This window comes from Alexandromys fortis, unplaced genomic scaffold, assembly GCF_014885135.2.
Source record: "Alexandromys fortis isolate MF-2015 unplaced genomic scaffold, M_Fortis_MF-2015_v1.1 scaffold_221, whole genome shotgun sequence".
Taxonomy (NCBI): domain Eukaryota; kingdom Metazoa; phylum Chordata; class Mammalia; order Rodentia; family Cricetidae; genus Alexandromys; species Alexandromys fortis.
Window position 1 is genome coordinate 279,480 of NW_026068096.1, and position 19,615 is coordinate 299,094.

The 19,615-nt window shown below is 52.4% G+C and overlaps 1 protein-coding gene across 2 annotated transcripts in view; it reads left to right on the top strand.

Annotated features, from left to right (window-relative positions):
• The first annotated feature begins 3,592 nt into the window (after positions 1 to 3,592).
• Positions 3,593 to 19,615, top strand: part of Gna15 (G protein subunit alpha 15) — a 22,690-nt gene continuing 6,667 nt past the window's right edge. The window contains exons 1-4 of one of the 2 annotated variants that reach the window (XM_050123577.1): positions 3,593 to 4,065; positions 15,064 to 15,248; positions 17,516 to 17,667; positions 18,073 to 18,201. In XM_050123577.1, the coding sequence (XP_049979534.1) occupies positions 3,921 to 4,065; positions 15,064 to 15,248; positions 17,516 to 17,667; positions 18,073 to 18,201 (611 nt within the window). In that variant the 5' untranslated portion in view covers positions 3,593 to 3,920. Of the gene's footprint in view, positions 4,066 to 15,063; positions 15,249 to 17,512; positions 17,668 to 18,072; positions 18,202 to 19,615 lie in introns of both variants that reach the window. The other variant, XM_050123576.1, reaches the window with a different exon arrangement.

Here is a 19,615-nt window from a genome sequence, read left to right on the forward strand (position 1 = left end):
CACCCACCCTCCCCACTCCTGTCCCCATGTGGGTCATGTGTGTCTCACCGTCTGTTCTGGCTCTTGGTCGCTCTGAGTCGGCTAACAGGCACCTTTGGCTGTTTCCCGCTGTGGCGTCTATGCCCTGTCACAGTCCCAACTGCGCCAGAAGGTCCCAGGCTCCTCTCCCACTCAGGCGACCTCAGGGTCCTGTGTGCCCCGCAGAGCCATTCCAACGATGACACACACAGTTTTCACTGGGGTGGTGGTGGATCCAGGAGGAGTGTGAGATGGGTTAGGGGTTAGGGTTACACCAGTCATTCAGAAAAAAAATTTCCTTTTTACTTATAGAGTGTCTTAGGGTCACAATTGCTGCAATAAAACACCATGACCAAAAAGCTAGCTGGGGAGGAAAGGGTTTATTTGGCTTAAATTTCCACATCACTGTTCATCAAAGGAAATCAGGACAGACACTCAAGCAGGGCAGGAACTGATGTAGAGGCCGTGGAGGGTGCTGCTCACTGGCTTGCTCCCCACGGCTTCCTCAGTATGCTTTCTGTAGAACCCAGGACCGCAGCCCAGTGAAAGGAAACACTGACAGTGGGCTGGACCCTCTCCACAGCTGGATCTCACGGAGGCCGTTCCTTCACTGAGGTTCTTTCCTCTGATGACTCCAGCTTGTGTGAAGTTGATGCGAAGCTACCCAGGTCTGTGCCACGGGACACTGGTGGAGGTCAAAGGACAGTGTGCAAGTGGTTCTGGGAACCGAACCAACGTCTTCAGGTTTAGTGGCAATCTCCTTTGTTGGCTGAAATTTTCATTTATTTGTTTGTTTTTTGAAACAGGGCTTCCCTTTAGCTTTGGAGCCTGTCCTGGAACTCACTCTGTAGACCAGGCTGGCCTCAAACTCACAGAGATCCACCTGCCTCTGCCTCCCTAGTGCTGGGATTAAAGGTGTGCGCCACCACTGCCCTATTGGACTAAATCCTCTTGCTGGCCCCAGGAAAGATTTTTCTGGGAAGGTGGCTGTAGTGGCTGACTGAGAAATCTGAGAAATGCCCCTGTGAGCTCAGGTACCTGGCCAGTGCTAGCCCGAGAGAGGATGGCCTTTAGAAGGTACGGCCTGGGAGGTGAGGGGGGCTTGCTCTGTTTTCCTAGTGTGTGATGAATGTGACCAGCCAGCTTCTGGCCCTAGCCACCTGCTGTTCCCCCCCCCCCACCATGATGGACTCGAACCCTCTGGAACCATAAGTCAAATGAAATAAACTTTCACCCATAAATTGCTTTTGGTCACACTGTTTATCACAGCCACAGAGAAGTCAGGACATTGTGGTACATGAATAGGTCCCGGGAGAAAAATGGTCCCAGTGAGGATGGGGCCAGTGCAAAGGCTCCAGGACAGGGACTCAGCATGCAAAGGCCCTGGGGTGGGAGATGTGAGCTTGCGAAGGCCCCGGGGCCGGGGACACGTGCAGAGGCCTCAGGGCGGGGGGGGGGGGGGGGGGCCCTGCAAAGGCCCAAGAACAGTGTGGAGTTTAGCATGCTGGAGCATGAAGGCCTGCGTGGCTGGAGCAGAGGGAGGAGCACCGGGCCTGCCCGCCTGTGGGACTCCGGGTGACTGCTGCGGAGGGCCATGGGCATGGCTGCCAGGACCAGGTGGGGACCGGATGGAGGTGAGATTGGACGAGGTGGCCACGGAGAAAGCATGCTTGCTTGTCCATGTCGGCAGTACAGGTGCCTGGAATTCCTCAAGCGTCCAGCAGATGTCGCCAGACGACGTCCGCAACCAGGCAGCAGCCAAGGAAGACTTTCCAGAGTTCGAGTGCAGCTGCAGGGCCGGCCGGATGTGGTTCAGGGACACAGGGAGGGACGTCTGCTCAGCTCCTGTCATGCGGCCGGTCGAGGGTGGAGGGAGCGGCCCTGAGCGCTGACTGCTCTTCCAGAGGACCGGGGTCCAATCCCAGCACCCATACCTGTGACTCCCATTCCAGGGGACCCAACGCCCTCTTCTGATCTCTGAAGTTACCGACGCACACGCCGGCGCCTATTTATTTATTTATTTGTTTGTTTGTTTATTTATTTATTTATTTATGGAAAAATGTCAGACTTCGAGATAGCTCAGAGGGTAAAGGAGTTTGTGGCCTGAGTCTGATCCTGGGAAAGAGAGAAGCTGCTCTCACAAGCTGTCCTGGGACCTCCACACCTGTGTCTTGGCATATAAAATCACACACAGCAAGTAAACAAATGTAATTTTAAAATTTAAGAAAAAAGCCTATTACTTCAGAAAGAAACAAAGAATACACCCCCATTGATATCTACAGTGTTTCCACAGAGGTACAGGGAACTGACTGACTAGAGCTTGTCAGCTGATCCCACAAAAATCTGAGACAGGCTCTTGTTGTGTAGCACAGGCTGGCCCGGAAGTCGCAGGATCCACCTGCAGGAACCTCCACAGCAGGTGACAGTGGGAGCCACAGAAGGTATTGGAGTGTCCTGAGGACCCAGTGTCTAGTCCCCAAAGGGCCAGGCAGGGGACTGTCTCTCCAGTCTCTGCAAGACCAGGCTCTTTCCGACACCCCCCCTCATGTTCCCCCACCCCCACCCCCAGAGCAAGTCCCAGCCATCAGTGGGCAGGACAGCTCCCACTGGCCTCAGTGACCCAGCCCAGCCCCTATCAAACTTCCCATCTGCCACAGTTTGACTCAACAGTCAACTGAAAGTCAGCCAGCGTGGGGCAGGCGTGGGGCAGGCGTGGGGCAGGCGTGGGCCTGTCAACTGCCTGCCGCAGACCTGGGGTGTTCCTGTGTGTTCTGGGGGTGTCACACACCTCTCTGAACCTCACCAATGCTTCAATAGTGGCTGCTAATTGGGTGTGTGTCCGAATCAGAATGGTCTAGAAGTTTTAGTTCCAGGAGTCTGGGGTCTGAGGGACCCAGTCCAGGGATTCAACTCTGTCCGTTAATGCCACCTTCACCGTGACCCTCTTCTGAAACCCTGCTTAAAGCCACCCAACAGCCCTTCAACCTCTCCACTTCACTCTTGTCCTAGAATTTGTCATGTCTGTGACACCCTGAGAGTTTTATTATATTGTTTGGTTTTAGGTGGAAGGTCAAAGGGCACCCTGCAGAATCCATTCTCCCCTCCCATGGTCTGATCCCCAGGGGTGACTCAGGTCAGGCTGGGGGTACAAGCTCCCTCACCCCCTGAAACATCTTGCTGTCACCCCCAAGTTTACAAAAGTTCTGTTTTGTGCCATGTGGAGCAAAATGAAAGCCTTTCTGGTAAACAGTAGGTGCTCCATAGATGCGAACATCAGCCCCCCTCTCACTCATTCATCTCCCCAGGACCCAAGGGGCCAGGCATGAACTATTCTGTCTCTCCCTCTCTTCTGGGACAAGCCTTGCCTTCACTCGGTGCCTCAGTTTCTTTAACTATAAGAATGGTGTGTGTGTGAGCTGCAGCCCAGGCAGACACAGAAACACAAAACTTCCCTCGGCCTCAGGTTCCGAAATCAGCCCTGAGCAATAGCTGTGCCCTCTGGTCGCTTCCTACTCGGGCCCAGAGGAGGGGGCCGGCTGGGGCCAGCAGCGTCAGAGGCCCGGGGCGGAGGGGGGGCGAGGCCACCCTCCTTGGGAAGGAGGAAGGAGGCCTGGGCTCTGCGGGCGGCGGCCACCCTTCCCTCTGCATCCGCCAGAGCCTCTGCCACCGACCTGTCGGGCGGGCAGGGCCAGGTCTGGGCAGGTTGGAGGGGGCGGGAGCCGGCACCCAGGTCCCCGCCCTGCTCCCTGCACCCAGGCCTCTCGCAGGCCTTGCTGGGGCTCCTACGGGCCCTAGGCAAAAACATCGGGGGTCCCTGGAGTGACTCCCACGTCCACTCCACCCTCTGCGGCTGTGTGGGCCCCGAGGGGCAATGTCACCTGGTGGCTGGTGAGTGGCTCGCCATGGCCCGGTCCCTGACCCGGGGCTGCTGTCCCTGGTGTCTGACTGACGAGGAGAAGACAGCTGCCAGAATCGACCAAGAGATCAACAAGATTTTGTTGGAACAGAAAAAACAGGAACGCGGGGAACTGAAACTCCTGCTGCTGGGTGAGTGAGGGAGGCACAGGGGATGAGAGAGACTCAGCACCGCGGGCAGGGCTTGCTCGCTCGCTAGCCCTCTAGCAGACCCGTTTTCTGGATGGGAAGAGAAAAGCGCCAAAGCTGAGCGGCACTGGGCTGTGGGGAGGTGGCCCCGGCAGGCGCTGCTCCCGCGTGTGTCAAAGGAAGGGAATGAAGGGGAGCAGCAGGCCAGCCTGGCCTAGGGAGGGGCCAGCCTCTTTCTCCGGCTGCCTGAGCCAGGGCTGCAAGGCGCCTATCAACAGGTTATGGCCACCGAGGGCTTGGTTCTGGGCTGATGAGTATCGGTGACTGACGGGGTGGTTCATTCATTCATTCACCAACTGTCCAAACGGCTTAGTGACTATCAGCCTAGTACTGAGGATGTGAATTAGGGGTCAGCCTGGGCCGAGTGCGTTGCAGTCTCAGAAATCAATAAAAACAGGGAGGGGCGGAGCAGGGCCTGGGGCTCAACCTACAGCACAGTACCCGAGCCTTGGGGAGACCCTGGTTTCCATCCCAGGGCCACATAAGCCAGCTGTGGGACATGCACATCTGCCGCCCAGCTCTCAGGAGGTGGGGGCGAGAGGACCGGGAGAGCGATACAGGAGTTTGAGGCTAGCCTGGGCTACATGACACCCTGTTTTGAAAAATAAAAAAGCCAGACATGGTGGTACACAACTGTGATCCTGGCACTTGGTTGGCTGAAACACCAAGACAGCCATGAGTTCAAAGCCACCCTGAGCTAAATAATGAGACGCAGTCTAAATAATAATAATAATAAACAATAATAAATACCGTCAGCGAAGAACGGCATCTTCAGCGAGGAACAAGACAACATCTTAGCAGATGAAACGGTCTGCTCCCAGTGAGTGCCGTTGAGTTCCCGTTTCTAAAAGGGAATTCTCCTTCCTTTAAGTAATGCTGGTGTATCACCAAGCACACTACTGCACTGCAGCCCTCAGACAGGAGCCCCTGCAGCTCCCCTCATCAGGTTCCACGCAGATTTTCCTTCCTTGCTCCACACAGAGAATGACCTTTGGCTCTTGGCTTATACCACTTGGTCATCCTGACACCCGGTCTCATCTTTAAATGTTCCGTCACTTTGCTAAGGATCCATCTGAGCCCAGAAGGCTCTGAATAAAAAGATGTGGTTTCTTGAGGAAGGTGAGAGGGCTCAGAAGGGAGAGGGGCTTGGTGAAACCTGTGTTCAAAGTCTGGACTACACAGACGAAGGAGAAAAGAGATTTCCTCCAAATAGCCCCCTGATTTCCACATTCCATGACACAACTCTTCCCATTATGTGCCTGAAACATCTTAGGAATGTATTCCGTATTGCACTGCTCAGGGGTGGAGCCCCGCCTAGAATCCCAAGTGAGGGGCTGGGGGCGTGGTCAGGGTGGAGCCCCGCCTAGAATCCCCAGTGAGGGGCTGGGGCGTGGTCAGGGTGGAGCCCGCCTAGGATCCCCAGTGAGGGGCTGGGGGCGTGGTCAGGGTGGAGCCCCGCCTAGAATTCCCCCAGTAAGGACTGGGGTGCATTTTTGGGGGGAGCACTTGGATCCTTTCCTCCAGTACTGGAAAGGGAGACGGAGAACATTGACAACACCACATTGCCTGATCCGTTCTTCCTGAGTCAGGGTTTGCATTGTTGTTGACTGAATCTGCCTCGTATTGGTCGCTTCTCTTTCTTGGTCTCCCTTGGTCCATCCAGCCGTGGCTTGTCACTTCAGCAGTATTTCTGGGCTGTCTCAGCTTCAATGGCTCCACCATGGGGCCTTTGCGCTAGCTTCATGTGAGCTCTCAGGCTCTGGACCCTGGACGTTGTGTGGCCGGGTTCTCGGCTCCATGAGAGTCTGAACAACAGGCTTCTTAGACAGCCCTGCCACTCTCCTTCGTTCTTATCATTCAGACAGGTATTCAAAGTCCTCTACTAGTTTAACTGATTGTGTCTCTAACCACGAGGTAGACAACAAAAGAGTGGGGGCTGAGTCTGTCTTCCTCACTCCTGCCTTCCCAGTGCACATCACACTCAGTCCACATACAGGTGGAGTTCAGTAAACACACAGCGAAGGATGGGTGGACGGGTGGGTGGGTGGGTGGGTGGACGGTGGGTGGGTGGATGGATGGGTGGGTGGGTGGATGGTCAGGTGGGTAGATGAGTTCATTTTCAAGACAGAATCCCCCTAGTCCTCCCCATCCTTTCCCTGACAGTTTTTGTTTTTGGTTTTGGTTTTTCGAGACAGGGTTTCTCTGTGGCTTTGGAGCCTGTCCTGGAACTAGCTCTTGTAGACCAGGCTGGCCCCGAACTCACAGAGATCTGCCTGCCTCTGCCTCCCAAGTGCTGGGATTAAAGGCGTGCGCCAGACTGCCCTGACAGTCTGTGAAGGACACACTGCAACCATTGTTCATCTCTTTGCATCCCTGGCTTCCTTCTCCCAGTGGGGGGTGAACCTAGAGATTTGTGACATGGTTTCAGAGATCTGTGCTGCAGATCTTCTCCATCCCATCTACTTGGTGGTTGCTTCTCAGTCCTGTTTGAAAACAGGAATTGAAGCCAAAAACATATGATTGCTTTCCTGGAGTCGGCAGGGATTTTGAGGAAGCTGGCTGGGGTGGAGAGGGGCATGTCTGTGCCAAGAATGAGGCAGCTAGCATGTGACCAAGAACAAAAAGTCAGAATTAAGGCAAGAAAGTCACCTTTGCTGAGCAAGTTCAGAGAAGTGAAGCAACTTACCTGAAACCACACAGCCTACAGTCTCAGTCTTGTGGACCTCGTGAGCTTCTGTCAAGGACTGAAGAACCTCGATTACAATGACGACTAAGGAGACAGGCATGGGGAGGGGTCTGCAGCTTATCTGAGCCATACCCAGAGGTGTAGCTGTGTTCCCCAGGAGTCCCATTTCCTACGGTGTGAGTTGATGCTGGGTCTCCTGCCACCCATATTTGACACGACTACCCCCACATTGCTGTCCCCAGCCCAGTTCCACTTCCTCCTGCCAACTCCAGAAGGGCACAGATACTTCCTATCTGGGTTGAGTAGTCTGGCCACAGCCACAACCCGCTATGGAGGACTCTGGAAAGAGATGAGCAGCCACAATCATGCCCCAGAACCACATCTGGCTCCCTGTGCTCAGAGCTTCAACAGTGACATGCCACCGGCCGCTCCTGAGCCCTGGTGTGGGGGACTCATGGGTGTTTCTGTCCTGGGCGTGGAGGCCACAGTCTACTTAGGTCTTCACTGAACCCGGATCCTCATGGATTCCCTAGGTGTCAGTCCACAATCCCAGGATTCCCGCCCCTACCCCACCCGTCTCTGCCTCCCCAGCATTGGGGCTTCAGTTTTAGATCCTCAAGACTGAACAACAAACGATTCACGAGAAAAGCACTCGGTTCTACTGTTGTGGTTATTGTGGCCACTGGGTAGCTCTGGCTGACCTGCAACTAAATCAAATCCCCTATATTTGAATCTAACTCCCAGACTGCTAGGAGTAAGGGTGTGCCCCACAAAGCTGGCCCTGCTCTGTTGTTTTCATTGATTTGTGTTTTTTTTGTTTTGGTTTGTTTTGGTTTTGGTTTTTCAAGACAGGTTTCTCTTCGTAGCTTTGGAGCCTGTCCTAGAACTCAGTCTGTAGCCCAGGCTGGCCTCAAACTCACAGAGATCCGCCTGCCTCTGCCTCCTGAGTGCTGGGATTAAAGGTTCTAAACCGACACTGCCTGGCCAACAAAATTTATTTTCATCGAGGTAAAATTTAGTCACATAGCATAGTTTGTCATTGTGCAAAGAACATGCCAGTAGCATGTACTGTGTTCATAGTGTCCTGAGAAAAGTGAAAAGTACCTCAGTCTTTTTCTGTTCTCTCTGTCTCTCTGTCTCTCTCTCTCTGTCTCTCTCTCTCTCTGTCTCTCTCTCTCTTTCTTTCTTTTCTAGACAGGGTTTGTCTGTAACAGCCCCTGGTTGTCATGGAATTCACTCTGTAGACCAGGCTGGCCTCAAACTCACAGAGATCCTCCTGCCTCATGACAAATAAATGAGCAGGTGGGGCAGGGGGCCGGGGAGATGGCTCAGAGGTTAGAGCACTGGCTGCTCCTGCAGAGGACCCAGGTTTGATCCCACCACCCACATGGCGACAACCCCATCTCTCCAGCTCCAGAATTTCTGACTCTGACTCCTGGCTCCTTCAGAAATTGAGCACACATGGTGCAGACAGACATGCAGATAAACACCCAGACATTAGAAACAAAACAACAACAACAACACAAAAGTCCTCTTTGGGAACCTATTTCCCAAACTGTGTTGCCTTGCCCGACCTAAATACAAAGAGAGGATCTTAGTCCCACCTCAGCCTTGCTTTGTTGACACCCACGGGAGGCCTGCCTCTTTCTGAAGAGAAACGGAGGAAGAGTGGACTGGGGGAGAGGAGAGACAGTGGGGAGGGAACCAGAGGAGAAGAGGGAGAGAAGAAGGAGAGGAACCGTGGTCAGGATGTAAAATAAAAGAAAAAAAATAATTTTAAAAAAAGAAAGCAAGGTGGTGGCGCAGCCTGGTCTACAGAGCAAGTTCCAGGTCAGGCTCCAAAGCTACAAGAAACCCTGTCTAAAACACACACACACAAACAAAAACCAAAAAACTCAGGTCGCTGAACTACAGTAAAGTGTGCAGGTATGGCCCATAACTCTTCTCTGCCCTTCAGACAGATGCAGGATGTGAGGATATAAGGTGACTAGGAGGTCACACGTCATGTCTCCTGTCCTGTGCTCTCCCTCCGCCCCCAGCATCCCTGGTGGACCATGACACCATTCGGACTGTTGTGCTAGTGGGGCCCTGGGGATCCTGGTTCAAGGCCTGGATGGAGGCTGTCACCCCTCTGATTCTTTGTATCTCCTCGGAAATGGTGTAAACGCTGCTCGCCTGTAACGACAGTGCAGACGTGCAGTCTCTCGGCTGGTATCTCAAGAGACTGACAGAGGGAGCAGAGAGCATGTTGTCATCACTGCCCTAGCCGGGCACAGGGATACAGGCGCCTTATAGCATAGGGGTCAGCGCAACCCGCGGCACACGCGTGGGGCCCAGGCTTCTTGGAATGCTGAACGACGTTTGTGAGTTCTAGGCTAGTGTAGGAATTTAGTGAGACCCTCTGAAAAGTAAATTGGGCGTTGTTAGGAGGAGTAACTTTCACCTAGAATCCCCGAGTGAGGGGCTGGGGGCGTGGTCAGGGTGAAGCCCCGCCCAGAATCCTCCGTGAGTGGCTGAGGGCGTGGTGAGGGTGGAGCCCCGCCTAGAAGCCCCCTGTGAGGGGCTGGGGGCGTGGTCATGGGTGGGACCTTTGCCTAGGGCACAGGAGGTTCTGGGGATACCCCCCTCCAGTGTCCAGGCTGTATCCCAGGCAGCTAACACAACTTCCTCCATCCCTCACAGCATTGCCCGTCTTCCCGCAAATACCATTAATAACAGATTTTCTTGACTCATCTGTCTAATAGACTGAACACCTTGGGAAACTTGAATCTCAGAGAGGAGCCATGTCTCTGCCCGAGCCGTCCACATGGCCCTCAGATCTGCAGAGAGAGGCACTGGCCACCTCCTCTTCCGCTGAGCCTCCTATTCTTAGCAGGTCTACACAGACCCAGTCACATTCGCCCCCTCCCTGGCACTTTCTTTTTTCTTAGTCAGTATCTCGTTTAACCCAGGGTGGGGCTTAAACTCACTGCGTCGCAGAGTCGCAGAAGGTGGTCCTGAGCTCTCCTTGCCTGCCCTATCTGTGAGTGCTGGAACGATAGGCGTGGCCTCCGTGCAAGGTTTTCGCGGTGTTTGGAATGGAACCCAGGGCCACATGCAGGGCAGGTGAGCCCTGGGCCTGCGGTGCCAGCCTTGTTCCTGTTTCTGTTCTTGTAACTTTTCCCACTTCCTCCTGCGTGAGCCCCTGACCCTCATCCTGGGGAGTCTCTTGCAGTTGGTCCCCACTTCCCTTCCTTGGAAATGCTGTGGACAATGTCCAGGGGATGGACAGGTGACAAGCTGGGGCCAACCTCTTGGTTCCGACTCCCCCAGCGGTTTGGGCCCTTTATCTACAGATGAGAAGATGGCACCGCCTCGGAGGCTCACTGAGACAGCAGGGAGGTGAGGTCTGTGTCTAGACACCAAAGGGAAGATTTTAATATAATCGTTATGGACCAATCAAGAGAGCTGTGGCTTCACCTGTGACTGCCCTGACCCCGACTGCTCGGCCACGTGTTTTGTATTCACTCACTGAAGTTTATCTTCCCTCTGGACATGGTGGTGCATGCCTATCACCCCTGCGCACATGCCCTCTCTCGCTCGCTCGCTCGCACGCGTGCGTACACACACACACACACACACACACACACACACACACACACACACGGTGCTGGAGAGATGACTCAGCAGTTACCAGCACTGACTGCTCTTGCAGAAGACCCAGGTTCAAGTCCCAGCATCCACTTCTCACTTAGTGGCTCACAACTGCCTGCAACTCCAATCCCCGGGGTCCTAATGCCCTCCCCTGGAATAGTGCAGGCATTGCACACACTTGGTGCACAGACACACATGCAGGGAACACACCCATACACATAAAACAAAATAAATAAACCTGAAAGGACTGTCCTAAGCCAGACAGCAGAGGCGCACGCTTTTGATCCCAGCACTCTGGAGGCAGCGGCAGGCGGATTTCTGTGAGTTCAAGGCCAGTCTGGTCTACAGAGCAAATTTTAGGAGAGTCGGAGCGACACAAAGAAACCCTGCCATGAAAAACCAAAGCTAACCAAACAGAAAATAATTGCTATAAAATGTCACTCTTCCTAAATAGATGTAGCAAAAGTAGACTCTTATAAACACAGTTGAGTGATTGCAAGGCTGCTGGACCCAGCTGAGGTTGGGTAGGGTGGAAGTCCCCCTTCCCCCCTCCTCCCTGCTGGCAGGATGGTTTATGAAGTCTGGTTCTTATCTCTGCCCTTTCAGCACAAAGGCGAATCCATGGGCCGGGTTCTGATAAAACTTTATTGGTAGCCAGGAGTATGCTCAGCTGTGGGTTCTGACCCGCCTGAGTTAGTCACTGTGTTCCATCCAGTGCAGAACTCAGCCCAAACAACGCTGTGAATAGGGAGGTATGACGTGATATGTAGACCAGGCCGGCCTCGAACTCACAGAGGTCCGCCTGTCTCTGCCTCCTGAGTTCAGGATTGAAGATGTGCTCCACCTCTGCTGGGCCCCAACTTGCTTTTTGGTCATGGCGTCTACACAATAGGAACCCCGACTAGGACAGCAACACAATCTGCTTCATGCTGATGGTCAGCTTGAATGGTGCGGAGTCACCTAGGAGACAAGCCAACCCCCAAGTGTAAGGACCGTGTTGTGTAGATGAGGGTAAACTGAGGGTGAAGACCCCACAGACTGGGGGCGTCAATGGGTGGGATGTGGGCAGGCACCTCCGCTCCTGCCACCACAGAGGCTTTGCCTGGTGTCTGAAGAATAACTAAGAATAACTAAGACGCTGGTCCACACTGAGTAGCTTCCGGCGGCATGAGAACCGTGTGGGCGTGTTGAAATAAGAGCGGCGGGGCTGCGTCCCCAACACCCCGGCCACTTGGCTAGCTCATGCCCAAAATAACAACACACAAACTGTATTCATTTAAAGAACTGCTTGGCCCATGAACTCTAGCCCTTACAGGCTAATTCTCGCACCTGGACTAGCCCATTTCTAATAATGTGTGTAAGCACCCCAAGGTGCGCTTACCGGGAAGATTCTAGCCTACATCCATCTTCATCGCGTGTGCCTCAGAGAGCAGAGCTATCGCGTCTACCCGGGAGAGCTGAGCATGGCGTCTGTGCTCCAGCAGAGCTGTCCGGTCTCTCCGGAAGCAGAGCAGAGTCTGACCTCACTTCCTCTTCCGCCCAGAATTCTATTCTGTTTACTCCTCCCATCTATGTTCCAAGCCATGAGGCCAAGCAGCTGGTTTATTATAACTTAACCAATGAAATCAACAGATTGATATATGACACTCCCACATCACTTCCCCTTTTTCTGTTTAAACAAAAAAAAAAAGGCTTTAACTTAACATAGCAAAATTACATATAACAAAACAGTTATCAAGTAAAAATTACAATAATCTATATCATAACTAAGGAAAACTATAACTATAGCTAACTATTCTTAACTCCATCAAACAGTCCAGAAAGATACAATATTACCTAAACAAATAAGAAATAAGCAAACTCTCAAACTCTAGAAATGACAGAGACATCTCACTGCCTGGACAGTCACCCAAAGTTCCTCTGTACCGTTGGGGCATCCATCTTCAGCCTACAGGCCCATAGTTTCCAGCAGACATTTCCACAAAGCAGGAAATTTCAAAGGCAGTCACTATCTGCTTGTCCTGAAGAATGTCTTGCAGACTCTTTCATGAATCAGGAACCCCGAAAGATCATCTCACCTTTAGGCAAGTTCAGCAGTCCTCTCTCTGCGGGTTCTCTGTGTCCAGTTTATGCAATAGTCCAGGCAAGAGCAGTTTCTTGCCCAAATGGCTATCAAACTCCATAAGGATCCTCTTCGATGCCCATCTTCCTCTTGAAGTAGATTGGTGCTGCCAGGAGCAGAGTGTCTCATTGTCATGAAAAGTCCTAAGTTATTAAAACATTTAAAATGCCATATTCTATAATCTTTGAAAAATATGAAGAATGCCTATCTAAAATATATCTATGCACATCTAGAAAATCTTAACTAACATGACTACAAACTTAACTATTATTAATGATTATTCATTAACAACCTATATACATTACAAAATTAACCTTAAATTTAAATCACTAAAGCAAAATCCATATCAATGTAAATTATTCATACCTATATCATCTCCCCCTTTAAATGTAAAAGAACATTTATAAACAATATTTGGGAACATGGGCGCAGTTTTTTCTCTCCAAACTGCTTCCTGCTGAATGGGGGCGTCGTTAATTAGGTCTTTCATGGTATAACCTGTGTGCTAGTTTCATCTCAGTTGGCAGTTGAGCGAAGCAATTTTCTGAAGGTATTCACAGCAACCGTTCAGGAGGGCGTGGTCCATCATACCATATCGGAATAGAAGAAATGAACAGGGTCTCATCCTCTGTGAAAACAAAATAAGAAACTCCTTTCCAAAGTATCATGTCCTTAGATCCAAATTTCAAAGTCAAGGCATCAAAATCTCTACGATGGATTAGTTCAGCAGCATTTATAAACAAATATCTTTTAGCAGCTGTTGCTCCTTCCTCAGCATTCAAACAATTCAAAGAGAGCATAATAGTATACAGTATCAAGATTCTCTGTGTATTTTCCATCTTTGTACGCTTTATTTTAACCTCTATTTCGTTTATTTTTACTTTTATTTTATATTCTCTGTATCTTTTTGACCTGGAATAACTCTGTAGACCAGGCTCTCCTTGAACTCTCAGAGATCCGCCTGTCTCTGCCTCCCAGGCATTGGGATTAAAGGTGTTTGCTACCACACCTTGAACTCACAGAGATCTGTTTGTCTCTGCCTTCTAGGCACTGGGATTAAAGGCGTGTGCTACCACACCTTGAAGTCACAGAGGTCAATCTCCCTCTGCCTCCCAAGTGTTGGGATTAAAGGCGTGTACTACCACACACAACTTCTCTTTTTCTTACTTTTTTTTTAAAACTTTTAACTTTTAGCTTGCATATATTTTTAACACACTGTAAATCATTTAAACATTTTCTTTATCTTTGAATCTCTTTACTGTATATCTCTCTTTTTCTGACCACACGAGCCTTTAAATTACTGAGCAATATGAGTAGGATTAAAGCCGTGGCTTTGCCAGCTAGATCCAGTCCATTCCTTAGCTTTCCAGCCTCATGGCTGAGGTACCGGTTGTAGCCATGTTTACTGCCACAACTCTATGGCATTTCAAGGTCCCTGCCAGCAAGCGAGCTTCAGCAGCCTGTGCTTGCAAACCACACGAACCGCCTGCGTAAAAGAGTCAGAGTTTGCCGTGGCAGGACAGCCCAGAAAGCCGGCATTTTTAAACGGCACAGCTTTTTTCCTGCTACAGCTGAAAATCGAAAAGCATGCGTTCAGCTTTTCGTCAACACCATTTAAGTGTTTTGTGGCAGGACCTCTTAATGAGCTGCAGGGTTTTGCAGCTGAAGCTGAGTCAGGAAGCCTCTCTTAGATGAGAGTGCTTGCTTGCTTCTAACAAGCAGAGGAGACCCGAGAAACTGCTGCTACCAAGAAAACATGCTTTACTCTTTCCCAAGCTTTTTCAGGCTTTCTGTGGATTCAGTTGTCCACACGTCTGGGCGCCATCTGTTGAAATAGGAGCGGCGGGGCTGCGTCCCCAACACCCCGGCCGCTTGGCTAGCTCATGCCCGAAATAACAACACACAAACTGTATTCATTTAAAGAACTGCTTGGCCCATGAACTCTAGCCCTTACAGGCTAATTCTCGCACCTGGACTAGCCCATTTCTAATGATGTGTGTAAGCACCCCAAGGTGCGCTTACCGGGAAGATTCTAGCCTACGTCCATCGTGGGTCTCAGCTTCATGCGTCTGCCTCAGAGCGCAGAGCTATCGCATCTACCCGGGAGAGCTGAGCATGGCGTCTCTGCTCCAGCAGAGCTGTCCGGTCTCTCCGGAAGCAGAGCAGAGTCTGACCTCACTTCCTCTTCCGCCCAGAATTCTATTCTGTTTACTCCTCCCATCTATGTTCCAAGCTGAGGCCAAGCAGTTGGTTTATTATAACTTAACCAATGAAATCAACAGATTGATATATGACACTCCCACATCATGGACGCCGTAGACTCCGTATGGACGCTGCAGGCTCCATGTGGGCACAGTGGACTCCGTGTGGGCTTCAGTGGGCGCCACGAACTCTATGTGGGCACCGTGTGGGTACCATGGGAAGGCTGGATGCCGTGTGGGTGCCATAGGCGCTGTGGGCACCGTGGGCCCTTACCTCTGAGCATGCTCGTTATCCCCAGGACCTGGGGAGAGCGGGAAGAGCACCTTCATCAAGCAGATGCGCATCATCCACGGTGCCGGCTACTCTGAGGACGACCGCAGGGCCTTCCGGCCGCTCGTCTACCAGAACATCTTCGTCTCCATGCAGGCCATGATCGACGCCATGGACCGGCTACAGATCCCCTACAGCAGGCCCGACAGCAAGGTGAGCACAAAGACCCTGGGCTGGGGGACATTTTCAGGGTCGGATGAAAAGCATTTCCTGACCTGGCATCCCAGGAACATCCAAAGAACAGTTTGGTCATGTCTGCCCTGATGCCGAAATGAGTTCACTAAGGCAGTTGATTTATTTGGGTTTTTTGTTGTTTTTGTTTTTGTTTTTTAGTATCTATTTTTAATTATGTCTGTGCATGTGAGTGTGGTTCCCGAAGAGGCCAGAAGAGGGCGCTGGCTTTATGGGCTGGAGTTAGTTATGAACTGCTCAGAGAGGTGCTGGGAACCAACAACCACCAAGCAGCCCTGAATCTGATCTATTTACAATGTGTCAGCGACACCCCCATTTTTATTGATTTTTTTGTTTTGTTTTGTTTTGTTTTTTTGAGACAGGGTTTTTCTGTGGCTTTGGAGCCTGTCCTGGAACTAGCTCTGTAGACCAGGCTGGTCTCGAACTTACAGAGATCCTCCTGCCTCTACCTCCCAAGTGCTGGGATTAAAGGCGTGCCCCACCATCGCCCGGCTATTGATTTTTTAAAAAAAAAATTTGTGCACCTGTGTGTGGGGTGGCCATATGTGTGTGCAGACGTTGTGCAAGCCAGAGGGTGACCTCAGTGAGTCCTTCACTTCTTCTCCACTTCCTTGATTTGGGAGGTAGGGGAGGAGGTGTTGAGACCACTTCTCTTTGTACCCTTGGTAGCTCTGTAGACCAGGCTGGCCTTGAACTCACAGAGCTCCCCCTGCCTCTGCCTCCCGGGTGCTGGGATTAAAAGTGTGCGCCATTTCCCGGCTTGGCTCCATTGTTTTTAATGGGTATATGTACAGGCCCTGTTGGAGGTAGGAGGCACTGGGGCCACCAGCACACGCTGCCAGGCCTGGCTTCTTCCACAGATTCTGGGATGGATTTCAGGTCATGTTTGTTCTGGGTCAACTCTCCGGACTCTTAGGCCGTGATGACATCACTTTCAGGGCTCCCTCTCCATGGCATTGCCGGGGCCCTGGGGTCCCAGCTTCACCATGTGAATTCTGGGGGTACAGGGTACAGCTCACAGGCAGCTACAACCTTTCTGATGGACCCTCGAGGAAGGGACCATCTCTCACCATTCCTGCTCACCACCCAGGGTCGCCCGCAAGCTCCCCAGCCCAGGGACAGCCTCATGACTATGACTTAAAATCCCCCCACACCACCAGGTGGCAACATGAACAACTCCCTCCCTGTCCTAAGGTGCCAAGGACAGGGGCACCCAGCGTGAGAGTTCACTTGGGAACGGTTTCCTGGGTCACCTTACAGAGCATACTGTTAAAGGGATGTGGGAGCCCTCCTCCAACAGGCCCAAGAAAGCCTTACCCAGCAGGGATAGGGCCCCTCTCCTTGGTCCTCAGCCCCTAGACTTCAGTCTCTTCTAAACTTGGTCACATCTAAGGCTGCCTTGCATACGCCAGGTGCCAGGGAGTGACTGGGGACTCAGGCGAGGGCTCGTGACCCTTTTCCCTCCACGGCGGGAGAAACAGTTCATAGGCCCAGCCAGGATGATCCCCTCACCCCCTCACCCCCACCCTCCCACCCTGGAAGGTGGGGACTTGGGTCCTGCAGAGGGGGCACATGGGACTTTCCTTCAGGGTCCCTCTGCCCAACAGGAGAAAAAGGGCCTCGGGCCTTGTTCACACATCACAGACATGACATCGTGTCCACATGCACAGTGCAGGCAATTGCACGCCCCTGTGTGTGAATCCACAAGTGTGAACACTGGCTCAAGTGTGCAGAGTGCATTGTGAGGGTGTGAACAAGGCCAGTGTCTGGGGGAGCGAACAGAGGCTTCTGGGGCTTGAGAAGGGACAGCAGGGCTCAGCGGAGGGGGCTGCGGTGCCTGCCTGCCTGTCCTGGGGACCATGCTTTTTCTCTGTGCCTCGGCACAATGGCAACAATTGCAGTGTCTCACTTCACGGGGGTCCTGTTGTCCTCTGACTCCCTTGGCCCATCATGGGTCAGACTAGTCCTTGGCGTAGCCCGGCACGAGGCAGCAGAGCTCTGGGGTAGGCATTCCTGGAGGAGGGGCACTGGTGCAGGGACACTGAAGAACGAAAAGGACTTCAGAATTACTACCTCTCCTTGTGTGGGCCAGTGGACGAAGGGATGCTGGGCGTGTGGCTGCGTCACCGGCACGAAGGTGGAAAAGGGGAGAGGGGATATGTTTTATGGGTTTGGGGCCTACAGCTGTCACAGGCTGCCCGAACCTCTCACCTGTTCCTCCACAGCAGCACGCCAACCTGGTGATGACCCAGGACCCCTACAAAGTGACCACTTTTGGGAAGCCATACGCAGTGGCCATGCAGTACTTGTGGCGCGATGCGGGCATCCGCGCCTGCTACGAGCGCAGGCGTGAATTCCACCTGCTGGACTCGGCGATGTAGTGAGTCTGGTGCCTGTGGGCGGAGGGGTTGAGGGGTCAGAGCACTGGGAGGGGCCGTGGAGGTTGTAGCTGCGGGGGAGGGGCCACGGGAGCGTGGCATGGGCTGTGGTCGCAGAAGGGACAGGCCAGGGAGGAAAGGGGTCTGCGAGGGGGTGCCTGGGCTTGGGGTAGAGTCTCAGGATGTGTAACCAGAGTGGGAAGGGGCCAGGGTGGGTGGTCCACAGAAGGAGGAGATTAGAAAGAGGGTGAGGAGTGACAGCTGTCCGACTCCGCTCAGCAGCATGTGACATCCAAGGTGTTAATGGAGGGAACCCCGGCTGGGGCTTTCAGGGGTCTTCTGCCCCAGCTGCGTCTTAGCGTCAGCTGCTCATGGCAAGGCTCCGTCTCACGGGTCTACCTCCATAGCTACCTGTCACGTCTGGAGCGCATCTCCGAGGACAGCTACATCCCGACCGCGCAGGACGTGCTGCGCAGTCGCATGCCCACCACAGGCATCAATGAGTATTGCTTCTCTGTGCAGAAAACCAAGTTGCGGTGAGCACCCAGCGGAGGCTTGGCTTTGGGGGTGGGGTCCTTGTGTGGGAGGAACAAAGAAGCTGGCGCCTTGAGCGATGGATGGATGGATGGATGGATGGGAGGGTGGGTGGGTGGAAGTTCTGTGATTGCTGAGGGATGATGCCCAGTTTAGCAACACATGGGAACCAGAGCTAACTTGTGGTCTTTCTTTGAGGGATGATCCAGCACTCTTAGTCTGGCATAGAAACTCACAAATGATCTGGTGTCTCCCAGTGACCTGGGGTGTAGTTTAGGGAACTGATATCAGAAGTTTGTTGCTATCTGTCTGCATGTCCCCAGTTGTGTGTCTGTCCGTGTCTCTGTGTGTGAGAATGCATATGTGCATGTGTATGAGTGTGTGTGTGTGTCTGTGAGAATGTGTGTACGTATGTGTCTATGTGTGTTTAGAGACAGGTCCTCTCTGCATTTTCAGGCTAGTCTCAAGCTCAGGCCTCCTCCTGTTCTGCCTCCTCAGTGCTGGGGTGTGCCACTTTTGAGGGACACTACTTATTCTGGAAAGGTGATTGTGGGTCTTTGAGACATGTGACTGAAAATTTCAGATTTGTAGATGAAGGAACCCACTCAACTCTAAGTGCTGAGCCGCCTCCGTTTCCCTCTGTGCCCTCCTTTCTCTGAGGACTCCATTAGTGTCATAGTATGTCTGCCATCTACACTCTGAGTAGTATCTACTGCTTGGGAAGGTGACAGTCAGATCCACATCAGTGACCCAGTTTCTGAGAAGCCACAGGAAGGGGTGACGGTCCCTGCTTCTGTTGTGGTTGTATAAGAGAGGGTGTGCCCTTCTTGAGCTACTGAAGAGTCACAGCCATTCTGGGAATCAGCAGAGGATACGGTGGCCCATTCTCCTGCTGGGAAAACCGAGTCTGAGGAAGCGTGACCAGAGCCACAACCTTCAGCTGGCGCCTGTGCTACAGGCAGAGTCCAGGTTCACAGACAGACAGTGTCATTCCTTGAGCCCACAACTCAAGATTCTCCTGTCTCACACATTCCTAGTACCGATTAATCGCATTTTTTTTTTCTTTTTTTGGTTTTTCGAGACAGGGTTTCTCTGTGGCTTTGGAGCCTGTCCTGGAACTAGCTCTGTAGACCAGGCTGGTCTCGAACTCACAGAGATCCGCCTGCCTCTGCCTCCCGAGTGCTGGGATTAAAGGCGTGCGCCACCATCGCCCGGCCGATTAATCGCATTTTTTTTAAATATTTATTTATATGTTATGTATACAATATTCTATCTGTGTGTATGCCTGCAGGCCAGAAGAGGGCACCAGACCCCATCACAGATGGTTGTGAGCCACCATGTGGTTGCTGGGAATTGAACTCAGGACCTTTGGAAGAGCAGGCAACGCTCTTAACCTCTGAGCCATCTCTCCAGCCC